The sequence below is a fragment of the Argentina silus genome (genome assembly GCF_951799395.1).
Source record: "Argentina silus genome assembly, chromosome: 10".
Lineage (NCBI taxonomy): Eukaryota > Metazoa > Chordata > Actinopteri > Argentiniformes > Argentinidae > Argentina > Argentina silus.
In genome coordinates, this window is record NC_139664.1 from 17050599 (window position 1) to 17064204 (window position 13606).

The following is a 13606-nucleotide window of genomic DNA, read 5'->3' on the forward strand; positions in this document are numbered from 1 at the left end:
GCGTGAACGTCTCTGTGACCTCCTCTCACCCTTTAACCCCTGCTCACGCCCCCAGAGCTTTGCACTGACCGCCCATGTCTGGACACTGATCTTTGCCCTTTGACCTGCACATGAGACCATGAATGCCCCCCCCCCCCCCCGAAACTAAGTCTAGCAGAACCCAAGGACTCCTAAGTGCCTTACAACCCTTTCAACATGTTCTCTTAAACCATTGTGTGCCTTTCTAAAAGCAGCTAAATAAAGATCCCCTGTGTTTCTGCAGTTTTAACTCATGTCAGAATGTCTAGATGTGTTTTGTAGATGACAATGAATTACATATAATGACAGCCTGAATGCAAGTCATGTAAGCTTCCATGCCGTCCTTCAATAGATCAATTGAACCACTTAATGCTAGATATATCCCTTGGACAGGCATCAAAGGTTATGATAACACATTCCACTATCGTGAATCTCACTCACTCTCCGTCAAACTGATTGCCTGAGTTGGTCCTTGCTAGTCTGCACACCACAGGTTGGGTGAGTGCGTGCGAAGAGGATGGGTGTGAAAGAAAGGCTGAAGGAGAGAGAGAGAGAGAGAGAGACAGAGAGAGAGAGAGAGAGAGGTAGCGTGGGATGGAGGGAAGACAAGAAGAAAGAGAGTCACCTGAGGGGAAGAGTCCTTCACCCTGACACCCAGACTCCAGAGGGGGGGAACAGAGCCATCACACACATCCTGTCCTGCAGCGATGCGATGGCACACAGTCGTTTCATGTCCCCATTCCATCCACTTCCACACCTTTCCCATCTCCCACTGATCGGGAGCGATCGGGTTTCGTCAGAGCACGCCAAACATGCTCAGTGTCCCCCTCTGGTCTGGAGGGGAGAGGAGACATGACGGAGGACACAGGGCTGAGATCACAGCTGCTACAAGTCATGCAGCAACTGCACCAACACACCCAGAGGAGACAGAACTGAGATTAGAATACTACGGTATTGTATTGGACTGTGACAACGTTAGAACTTGCCGAGTTTGTCGACAAGTCATGTTAGTGTTTTCTTAAATTCAAGGGAATGTTATGAAATAAGCAATGATTCATTCTAACATAGGAAATATACAATAAGTGTGCTGAGCTGTGGGACTTCTGCTCTCATCAAATGGAGAGAAAATCTACAATTAATTTGGACATGAAAAGTACAGGGCCTGTGGGAAACTAAATTATCCTCTGTGCTTTCTCAATATACAAGAGACATATTGAGAGATATGAGAAAATGTGAATACATATAGGCCTACGCTGACTAAACTGAATGAGATTTGTAGTACACTCAATTAAATAAGAGTTGATGATAAAAGCTAAAACATGTCTCTCAACCCATCACATATGCCCTTGTTTATCATTTGAATACAATTATCTGGATGATTCAGGAGCATGTATATCGAATTAATCAATAGCTGTCTATTTCCCTGGGTCATCATTTCCACAAGCTCATCCCACCCGAAACGCAAGCGCAATTAGCCAGTCCAGGACGGACCCACTCTCCTTATAACGCAGATTAGAACCTAGAACTGTCAATCCCGCTCTTTAATGAGGAACCACTAGACGTTCTCTCGGCTCTGATAGGCCTTGATTCATATCATTAGATTACATGTTTGTTAGCTAGGCTACTTAATGTGCATCCAACCTAAAAGAGAGACAGGTCTTGCCATACTCAAGAAATGCAAAAAAAAAAAAAAATAGCCCTTCCTCAATATAATGGGATGTAGAGTATTATCAATATAATTAACAGACATGAGAGGCAGCGGCCTGTGCGCGACCTCTCTCTGCGAGGTGATGCGGTGATGTGTCGCGTTGGCGCAGCTCACAACCGGGAGCTATCCATAGTCAGGCTCATTCTACCGTCTGGTGTAGAGCGACAAGCTCGAACCATGCAGTGAAAACATAAAATAGTATAAAAGAAAATATTACCTACTATCAGTTATAATGTTGAATGAAAAAAAAGTCTACTGAAGAGACTGAAGTGATGCTTCAAATTCTTCAAAGGTTTAGATCTATTGGTGTTTACTTAGAATATACTAAAATGGCTAAACATTAACTGGTAAATGACTGAACATGTAGCCTAACCAATAATATGTACTCCATACACCATGTATTTCCCTCACCGATAATACTAGACTTCTATTCTGCCTAACTCAAAATATAGGACTATCAAATTATGGTCTAATCCATCAACAAGAGTAAACAATCCTTGAAAGAAATGTTTTTCTTCTAAATAAACGAATATGTTTATTTTCTTCTAAGTCTTATAATATTACATATTAAGTAGTCATATATTAAATAGGCCTATCAGGGTAGACATGCTGGCATTTACTAGACTTATTTTTCTTGGATAAACAGCTGGTATAGGTGAACTTGAACAAGTGGGAGATACGGTTGAATTATAGTTTACATGAGGAAAAAAATCCATATTGTGCATTCAGAATTGACCTATATATGTGGAATTGATCAAACAGGCTAAAAGTTGGCTTTTTTCAGATGTTTTCCCATCTATATTCGACAAAGAGGGGCAAAAGTTTGACTTCTTTGAAACCTGTGAATTTCTGTCACTTTGTGCATGTTTTAAGTGCCTTAATCCCAATTAGGGGCGGCTGACACGCCACTCTATTCACCGCGAGCCCTCCCTGAATACATTTGCCTAGGAATGAACTTCACAAATAGAGCTCGCGCTAAATGCGCTCGACAGCAGAGAAAATCGAATAGAGTGACAGTTTCATTCTGAGTCGGTCGAGTGAGAAAAGGTATGAATTTATAAGGTACACCGAAACATTTCAATTCAGACGACTTTACACCCCATTATCCGGACCCCCTCAACCGAGACAAGTGAGTTAAAGTTAGGGAAATTTGGTTCAAAAGCTGGCGCAAACTTTGTTGAGACTTTGAATACTGAAATGGAGCGGCCCTCCTCTTAAAAAGAGAGCATTTAAAAATGAAAGCACGCATGAACAGCGGTGAATCAGTTGCCACTTATTTCGCCACTCTCTAATGCGATTTTGAATATTAGTCTGGGTTAAAATCCCAATCATGTCATCTGGTGGGACTCCCATACAAGCATAATTACTATTCAAACGCGTCAGTAATGTCCCACCCGCATCCCCTCTCTGCAGCCCAGCTGGTTCGCCTTTTGTGCAGCCTGCATTTTCCCGCAGCTCGAGGATGGAGAAGGTAAAGCGCATTAAATAATGCCAATGGCATTTCCTAAAAGTGAAACACGTTTAATTCATCTCGGTCATAAAAATGAAATACTATTTTCACATGTGAAAATAGAATAAATAGAGATTTGAAGATGTTCTCGACAGTCTTATCTTTATAATGCATCATAATTATGCACTTTTAAAGTTAGATTAGTACTATTCATTATATGTATCTTAGCCCTACCCCCTTCGAAAATAGACTAAGAAATATTTATTATATTTAAAGTATATATATATTTTCATATTTGCAGAATATAGGCCTGTGCGTAAAAGGGAAAAATCGTCAGGCCACGTCTGCATCAATATTTCAGGAATGATCATGGCAGCAGGTCGCCAAGTTGTTAGTCCATAATAACACGTATAAAACGTGGGAAGTTTTTAGAGAAAAGAAGTTTGAGGTGGAACAATGATTTGTCCTCTTGAAAAGGCCCGAGCAAAGTTTATGGTCGACGTAAAAAATGTGTTTTCCTGGGAGCTCGGTGGGACTTAAATGGTATTGTAACCGGTCCAGCGTTGAACCATTGGCACTCCGAGGTAGTTTAGGGGCATGAATAGAGTTCCCTGGTGGGGCATTGGTCTCCGTAACCGCGCTGCTTTACAGACAGGTTGTTCCTCTACATTCATGGCTCATTAAGGGGCAACCAGCTAAATCAAAACCTCACATTACCATCGGATTGTAAAGTTGAAATGCTGGCGCTTTCATCATGAAGAGCCGGGAAAAGCGAAATGGTCTAACTCTAATAAAAACGTCTCCCTCGACTCAAGATCCGATTCTTTAATGGTCGTTATTTAAGTTCATTAAAGAGATGCGAAGTTCGTTAAGAGAGTGTATAGGCCTTGTGGAATGCTGTGATTGACTCCGCAATATTGTCCTCGAATAAAGCTGCGACCATGTAATTAATGTGTCTATTGAATAGACGAGGACAATACCGCCGGTCAAGCTATTTAATTTCATTTAATTTTCCATCTCATTTGCTTCGAACACTACTTTCACTTCTGACACTGAGTCTTTGACTGTTTCACCGTGCTTCAGTGCGCGCATTGGGACAAGGATTCACCCTTTACTTTTCGAGGGTTAGGAAACAGAATGGAAACGTCTCCCTGTTCCCCCTCTGAGAATAATTAATTTCACTTTGAGAACTTAAGACTGTGAGCCACAGGATGGGAATGAGAATCGGCCCGGCTGGTGTGAGAGATTTGGAGGCCGGACCCGTTACTCCCGGGTGGATGGGAACCAGCAACGAATGGCAACATTAATAAATAACCGTCCTCGCAGCCGGCCTTTGCATGCGCCTATTGATGAAATTGTTCGCGTGTCGTTCACGCTCTTTTGACTCATGAAGCGGGGAGTAGAGAAACCTCCCCGAATGGAGCAGTGGGATACCTTTACGTGGCTGTGCAGAGACCCCCATCTCTGCCCCCCCCCCCCCCCCAGTGCAGCGCAGTGTCATCCCAGAGTCGCAGGGCAGAGGTTAGCAGGACATGTTCATGGCCTGGATTTATCGCCCACAGGTTCGTATTCTCAGCTCTCACTCTCGCCCTCTGTTAAGGCTTCCCTGCCAGATGATCAAAGGGGTCAAACGCAGTTTTAGAACCTGCGGCCACAAAGCGACTCACTGTCACTGCCTGGATACCTTTTTCATTCACTTCGATTGACCAACCCCCCCCCCCCCATTTGGTCCCAAGCAGTCTATCCTCCAACTTAAATAACCTTATCTCCAAAAATTCAATTAATTCCCTAAACGAAATTCAAAAGATTTCGTAGCCTACATGGTTAAATCAGTTGTAAAACCAAAGTGGCAAATGCAGAATAAAATATAATGGAGTTCTGGCTCAAATAGGCAACTGCAGAGTATATGCAGTCATTTTAAAAAGAAAAGAACATCTAAAAGAACGAATCGAGGTTTTTTTGAAAGGCCTAATAATATTAAATGTCTGTTGATGAGGGAAAACTAATTATCATTTTTTTAATATTTTGAGCAGACATTTTTATCATATTTATTTCATTAAATAAATATGAGATGGAAATGATCAAACTGAAATCTGTGACGAAGTTAATAGGCTAGGCTCTGTTGTTCCGTAGTAGCTGAATGAAACCATTAAGACGTGACAAGAAAACCACAAGTGTGAAATGATAAGATGGTGGTTATTTTGAAAGCTGTTGCTATTTTTCTGGTGGTTCTCCCGTCGAGTACCTGCCCGATCTCAACCCGGCACACGCCGGGAGTCAATAGAAGTTAACAAGTCTTCTAAACATTCCTGCTGCCTTTGTTCAACTCGGGACACACAATGCAGCCGAGTGGAGAGAATAACGTGCTTTGAAGTATATAAAACCCCAAAAGAACGCAGCCAAGTAGATTTAAAGTAGTCACTGATTTCCAAAAACTGGTTTGTAAAGGAACAATGAATAGGGGGAGAATTTATGGATAAATTATACAGTGGATTTGTCAGTTAAAATATCGGAACTGTCTGGAGTACAAAACCACATGCTGAGGATTAATGGTCGCTCCAGACCTTTGATTCAACACTCTCTTTTCTCTGCCCTTGACAAATTGGATTTTGGGGATGGGAAGGTCGCCTGGCCTATTGTCTCCTGACTGTTTTAGAGCAATTCATTATGTTCGGAGGGTGAGGGAAAGTCTCCATGTGACCACCTCGACCCGTTTTCTACCCACAGCTGCTGAGAGAGCCAAACTCTCTCACACCGCGGCGCGCACTTGCTCGGCCTTGCGCGTTAATGTGCCGAGGGGGCACCTTGCTGCTCCATTAGAAAAGCAGGATCACATACGCCACCGCGTCACTTCGCGGGCGGAGATTGGCCTGTCCTCATCTCCGTGACTCCTTCTTGTCTCAATCAGTCACTGCTTGGTCTTCATGGTTCTGAACCCAGCAATGCACGCAGAGCCAGCAGAGCCAGCCATGCAAGTTACCAGGGCGTCCACAACTACCAGTGTGTTTGCAGACTGCAGCATACCGGCCGCTCTGCGGATAGGACCGGTCCCGGGCATCTTCAAATTAGGGAAGTACGTGTCGGATCGCAAGGAGGTTGGACTCAAGAAAAAGGTAATTCAAGTTTTTATTGTGTTATTGCATATGTAGAAGAATTAGATTTCTTAAATGTTTTCATCTGCAAAACTTATTTTTTTGACAGTCTGCTCACAATGCACGGTGCAATAATTTCTGACTATTTCCCAAATACATTAACAAATAAAATAGGCTATAGCCATAAACACATTATGTTGAGGATTTGACTACACCTTTCAGCCTATACATATTGAAATAATTTGTATGTATTCATATCATTTAAATGGTTAATATTCGTTGTTATTGTTATTTATATCATTAAAACGTGTAATTTCGTATAGGAAAAAATAAAACTTAGATTTGAAAAAACATTTTGTTTCCTAATCTAGAGATGACAGTAATTAACAGTGCAGGTAAAGGGAACGGGGTGAGCTATTCTATATCTTGAAGCAGACCTGTCAAACTTCATTGGGCCTTCGGTTATTAATTGGTTCGTCCTGTCAGGTTGGAAATAATTGAGTTATATTAGTGGGACGACGTGTCACTCTGTGCTTATACTTAACCGGCCTAATAGGCGACCTGGGATGCTGTGGGTTTTCATGCCCTCGCCCGCCTCAGATTTCACAGGCTAGTAGGCTAGTTACTCCGATGAGCCATTTAATTTTAATGCAATCCGGCCATGGAAAGATGCCGCTAAGGCATGGAACATAGCCCCAAGCTGAGGAAAACAAACTCCAGATAAAAATGCTAAAAAAGTGTCACTATGCCTGATATAGCATAGAAGGACGTTTAAAAATAACAACATCCCTAGCTGCAAGCATGTAGTCCTATCGGGAGGCTATGATAAATACATTCCTCTGAAACGAATTACAGTTGCTGATAGTTGAAAATTAATATTTTCCACTTTGGGATTATTTTATTCAATCTCACATTTTTTCATTTTAATTGTTGATAAGTGAATTTTACATTACTCTTACACGGCAACAGATCAATTGTAACGATATTATAACGCCATTATAAACACCCCCTCACACTCCCTGTCGACGCTTGTGATTGATGCGGCTAAATGCATCGCCCCGGGCTGCATTTGATCATCAGGTGCAATCTCCGTGTCAAATGTCACGCTCCAATCTTTAATTAGCTTGAACAGTTTAGAAACGCTTTGACACTCCTCAAATTCGTTTCCCATATCAACTCAATTATGTGTCATTCTCCCCTCGTAAATTATCACTGCGGCCTAACAGAGCGGATAAAGACGCATTAAACGCGATTTGGTTATGGGCACACCTCCAGGTATATCAGATAACCATGAAGTATAACAATTAGCTATATACAAACAATTAATTTGATGAAGTGATTGATACATATTTAACTAAAGCCTAGGATATTAAAGCTAAAGAAAACGAAAACAAAAAAGGCAACGCTTATTTTGTTCCAAAACGCAGTCAACCGTGACATTGCAATAGGCCCAACAAATACACAGTTCCTTTTACGATTTATTAAAAGAAAAGATTGGTATGCTAGTGATCCATCTGATCTGGATTTGGATGTACAAAATATGAATACATTTTCATTATTCTCCTAACACTGATCTATTCCTGTTGTGGATCTATAGATTCGCCTGCTGAGGGGAGAATTCGTGGATGAATCGGGTTGTCCAGTGCCAGACTGGATAGGGTCGATCCGTGCAGCCAGAAACAACCAAGAGCAGAACTTGGAGGCTGTCTCAGATTTACCCGGTGGACAGGTCAGTACCTAAACGTTTTATGATGCAAGTGGGCCTTTACTCTAACATTGAGTCATTACAATAGGACTACGTGTTACAATGTGATAATTACATAGTAATAATGACACTAACATAACGCTGAAAATAAACGTATACACTTTGGCCTTTGTTATTAGATTTTCTACCGTGTGCTGAGAGAGATCCAGGCAGGCGAGGAGCTGAGTGTGTGGTACTCCAGCCCTCTGGCTCAGTGGTACAACATCCCCACTACAGCCACGCCAACACACGACGAAAAAGGTAAACAGCAAACTCCATACACGATTGCCTTGGCCTACTGTAAAATGAGAAATTGTCGACATGTTATTTGTGTGCAACAGGCCTTAGGCGTACGATCGAAATGTATGTGTATCATTGTGTGGTATTGCCCACACAAAACTTTTGATAGGAATGGATTACAGTAGGGAATAGCTACTAACTGTCATTGACATTTTTAGAGTCCCATCATTGCACGGTTAAGTGACTGTCGATACCCAGCTGTACCGTTGGCGTCGAGCTATTACAATCAATTGAGCGGTTGCATCTGGTTATTTTCCCACTCCACAAATTTGCATCTCCAGAGCATATATTTCGATTCCGAGATCTAATGGTTTCTACAACTATTTACACTGCTATTGCCATAACGTTATACTACAACTGCTATAATAATAATAATAATAATAACAATAACAATAATAATAACAGTAATAATAATTGTAATAATAATATTAACATCTTAATAATAATAATAATAATAATAATAACAATGTTGTGCAAAAATGTAATTATAATCAAACGTGGATAATTGCTGTGTTAGATATTAAAACAGTGGCGTCGACGCCAAATTTAGCGGTTTATAGGCTTATCGAAATGTAATCCCATGGACACCAGCTAAACAGGACTAATCCGATTTAACCAGATTATACCCAACGGATATTTTCTTTGTAGGAAAATTCGATAAATGTGTTCATATCAGTCTAGATCAGAATTCACCTTGACTATTGTAATTATAGCTGGCCGAATCTGTCTGGGGGGAAAACAGGTCATGAGAAATGTAGGTCCTGGGGATAATTTTTAACATATAGGCTACCAAAATTATATACAGCCTGCACTGTTACACCAATTACAGTGATGGGCACATTGATTAAACCCGCAATTAAAAGCATGGCCTGACGTGTTTCAACAATCATCAAAGCAGATGATGGTGATTCAGAGGGGGACGACAGAGGTTAACAAATGTCATCGCGCCATTAATATTCATGTATTCAAAAGCAAATAAATTCAAAAAAGGTGCTTTACGGTAAATTAGCTGGCTACACAAGGTATTGTTGCCTAATGAATACTAACTTTTATGTGGGATGTATATTGCCCTGATTTGCAGCGGAGCACTGTGTGCGTCGCTCTCCGGCCAATACACCGTGCGCTCCTTGACATACGCTTCCTATTCTCCAGCGTCAACAGATGGGCCAGGCCCATTGTTTCTGGCGACTTGCGATTTCAAGCAACAGCTGCTGTCACGTCTACGGGAAAGAGCACAGAGAAAGTCCCCTATTCAATGTATTAGTTTCTGCAGCGCCAGATTGGGCAGGGCGTTTGCTCTTTTGATGGCGATAATAAACAACTGCCCATATAAGGATTACAAAATCATTACATCTATATAATTGACCTGGCATTGTTCAACTGGTGTCAACGCCCACGTTTGATGAGGTGGAGGAGGTTAATATACTCTGCACTTATAACAAAGGGGTTTCTAAATTATATACATTAAAAGATTAGATTCGCTGCATTTGCTGTAGGCTGCAACAAAGTTAGAACATCAACATTGCAGTCATGTTGGCCTACCGCAGTTATCCAATGAATAGCATAAATTAGCTATCATAAAATACACGTTAAAGCGTCGGATACATAAAATACATCGTTAAAGCGTGGAATTTGGAATATTACGACCCATTGATATTAACCTCATGTCTTCTCTGGTTCTCTTCAGGTGAAGAACGCTACATTTGCTGGTACTGCTGGAGAATATTCAAATATCCCAACACGCTGAAGGCCCACGTTCACTTCCACTGCGCTCTGAGCAACGGACGGGGCTTCGTCAACAACGAGCAGGCCAGGGGAACAGAGAACTTCAGCAGGTCGCCGAAATCCGGGGACATCCCCAACACGTCGGCCTCGCCCAGAAACGGCCACATCACCTCCACCTCTGACTCTGTCAGACGGACCGTGTCTTCCTCACCCTTCCCCAACAAAGCCGGGGTGTCAAAGAAAGTCTCTTCTGAGGAGCAACAGGACAGGGCCCTGGACATGAGCGTTACGTCAGCCAAAAACCACGGACATCTTCTAGGCCTTGGCGCCACGTCGTCAATGCTGAGCAACATGGGGTTCCATCCGGGTGTGCGCTCTGCGTTCAAGCCCATGGGCCTCTCCAAGGTCGCAGCGGCTGACGTTTCCAGAGAGGAGCCCAATGGGAAAAATAACGGACTAGGCTTCAGCAAACTCCTGGGAAACATTAAATCTGCACGCTCCCTCAACGAACCGTTGACCGGAAGTCATCCATCCAAATGCGTCCATCCAATAGATTCCACGTCCCCGGTGGTGCCGTGCACAAATACCATACGGGGGTTTCCGTTACTGCCTCATTTCGAGGAGACGTCCGCTTTCAAACACGTAGAGAGCCGGATGCACTCTGGACTGTCCCCATCGCGCTACCCTCAGATGCCCTCTGGACTCCATTTTGAGAGGTTCTCTCTACCCCAGTTCGACGGCGTCAAACCATACAGCGGAGACTGCAATATCCCTCTCATGCCGTTCACTGTGTACAATGGCGAGCTGCTGTACAGTTCACCCTACTACCCGCTGAAATTCCATTTTAGCAATCTCCTAAAATACCCGGAGTCTATGTCCTACTTTGGTGCACCTGCTATCAACCAAGACCTGAGCTCAATAACCAATATCGACAGGGAGATAGCCATGCATACGCAACAGTTGTCTGAGATAGCCGTAGAAAAGAACCGGGCCAGGCTCGACTCCATGCCCATCGCTAACACAGGGTCGGGGAAGCCCAAGAAGGGACATCTATGTCTTTACTGTGGTAAACTGTACTCTCGGAAATACGGCCTCAAGATTCACATGAGAACTCACACAGGGTACAAACCACTAAAGTGTAAAGTTTGTTTTAGGCCCTTCGGTGACCCGAGCAACCTGAACAAGCACATCCGCCTGCACGCGGAGGGGAACACCCCGTACAGGTGCGAGTTCTGTGGCAAGGTGCTTGTACGCCGGAGGGATTTGGAGCGTCACGTCAAATCGAGGCATCCTGGACAAACAATAAAAAAACCCGACGACAAAACGGAGGGAATGTTCGAGGACCCCGAGCAAAAGAGTGACAATGACAGCGACGTTGATGTATGCTTTACCGATGATCAGAGTGACCAAGAGTCCAGTAAAAATAATGACTAGGATAACTGAGATTTTTATGCGTAGGCCTATGGCAGAAACATTGTTTTGTGAAATTGTTTACAGGCTACATGTACATAGTTATGTGTAATTTATGTCCCCCCCAGGCTAAAGTTATTTATGTTTTTTAAAAGCTACTGAAAATATAATTGTTTTTAGTTTTTAATTATGAGGGATTAGGTTATTTTTTTTAATTAAACGGCCGTTTCCCAGAGCATCATTACATGACATTAGCCTAATCCAAGACATATGTCAATGGAATTCTAATGTAATGATATGCAGTAGGTTGTTATGAAAAATGCTGTATGACAAGAAATATATAACACAGCTGCTGATGATATATATTTGGTTGTTAACTTTAGTTTCATTAACTGTTAATCTTGCCAACAATGTTCCCAAAGTCGATATTGGCTGCACTTTAACCATGAGTAATTAGGCCTGTTTATACCCATGCCAGGTCGAGTGTGTACACAACTGAAGAAACACCCTCACCCATTATTTTGGACATTGGACACTACTATTTCCTACTCGAATTTGCACTTTCTTGCGAAAGCATTTTATTTTTTGAAGCATGGTCGAACAGGTTGACAACATAGCCTATAGCAGTTAGAACCCCATTTATTTAATGATCTTGTTTATACTAGAAACAACCTGATTACATATTAAACAGCCTATGTAAAAATGTACAAAAATATGAAATTTCACTGTTAAGTGAAAAAAAAAGTGTTGTATACGTTTGTTCATAAGTGATATTGTATATCGACAATATTTTCCTCTTGTTCATTGAATTGTTCCTTTTTGAATAAATGTAACTTAAAAAACCGTTTGAATTCCTCTTTGTCATTATGAGGCGTGATGCTTGAGCCTGTTATATGGCAAGCATACATACAGGCTACATGAAGAGCGATCCTTTAAAAGTCTGTCAGTTCGGCGTAAACTAAACATGAGTGCATAACGCGATTGAATAGTAAAACACGTAACTGAAGGAATGTCATTTTTATTTTCAGTTAAACTGAATTGTCTGAGTTTCAAAACGTGTTTGTTGGATTTAAGTGTCCTCTAAATTCCTCTGCGGATGCTATACACCCAGACTACACGCTTCACTTCTGCGCTCTACAGTAAATACACAATACATCTCACTAGTTTGAGCATGTGTTGCCATTAAGAAGACGGATAGAGGTCGATGAGCGACGAGGCGTTTCAAAAATGCCGTGCTCCTTTATAGACCAGCAAAACAGGTTCCTCGGCAGTGGAAAATTAATTAATTGTACACACATATGCCTTTTGTAAGAAAAAAACATTCAATAGACTATACAGCACATAGACGAACGAACATATGGACGATTTCAAAAGTAACGTAATGTGACTGCAGGAGAATGAATTTGGGAAGCTAAAAATCAAATAGCACATCGTTCATTTTCAACGTGAGGAATACATTAATTTCGATTCATACATTCTGAAATACCAGGTATTGAAACGCATACACGAAATGACCTCAACCCTGAAAGAGAGAGCTACACCCATAGAAATAAAAAATGATTGTATTTCATTGGCTACTGCTTCGTTAAAATGTATCGTTAAACACATGCAGTTCCATTCTCAGAAGATTTCAAGTATAGAGATAAGGGTCACTATTAACCGAGCGGTTATTTCCTTTCTTCAACCCATTATGCGGCCTCCTATTATACTGAAAACTGTCAGGGTCTGAGCCTGTCTTGGTTCCTGAAAAGATACAATCTTAAGCCAACATCTTGTCAGATTTATAGCAGGGCCTGGGTACTATTGTAAACGGAAGATTTAGAGAGCCAAAACAACCTAATAGAAGATTATTTAGGTGAACGGTGAGTTCCAAAACCAGTGAGAAAGAAAAACGACACTTTTTTGAATTAGCACAGAATACCGATAAAGAAAATGTCAGAGGCTGATATCATATTGTTCATCATCATTTTTCAAAAACAAGTAATGAACATACCGTTTTCGATACCACATATCACATTTTTTAACGGCGCGCCTGCATTTTTGTTTAAAAAATGTTTTACACTTTTTTTTTTTTTTACCACATTTCTCATTAGAGTTGGGTTCTATGACTGGGGTGCGTGTCTGTGTAGGGACATGTCTATCCTGTACTTCTGACATCT

General features: G+C 41.7%; 1 protein-coding gene across 1 annotated transcript; it reads left to right on the forward strand.

Moving 5' to 3' along the window:
• Positions 1–6145: 6145 nt before the first annotated feature.
• Positions 6146–11471, forward strand: prdm13 (PR domain containing 13; the record flags this gene model as incomplete). Its single annotated transcript, XM_083678771.1, has 4 exons — positions 6146–6289; positions 7866–7997; positions 8153–8273; positions 10000–11471. The coding sequence occupies 4 exons, from the start codon at positions 6146–6148 to the stop codon at positions 11469–11471; spliced, it is 1869 nt and encodes a 622-aa protein (XP_083534897.1).
• Positions 11472–13606: the final 2135 nt, after the last annotated feature.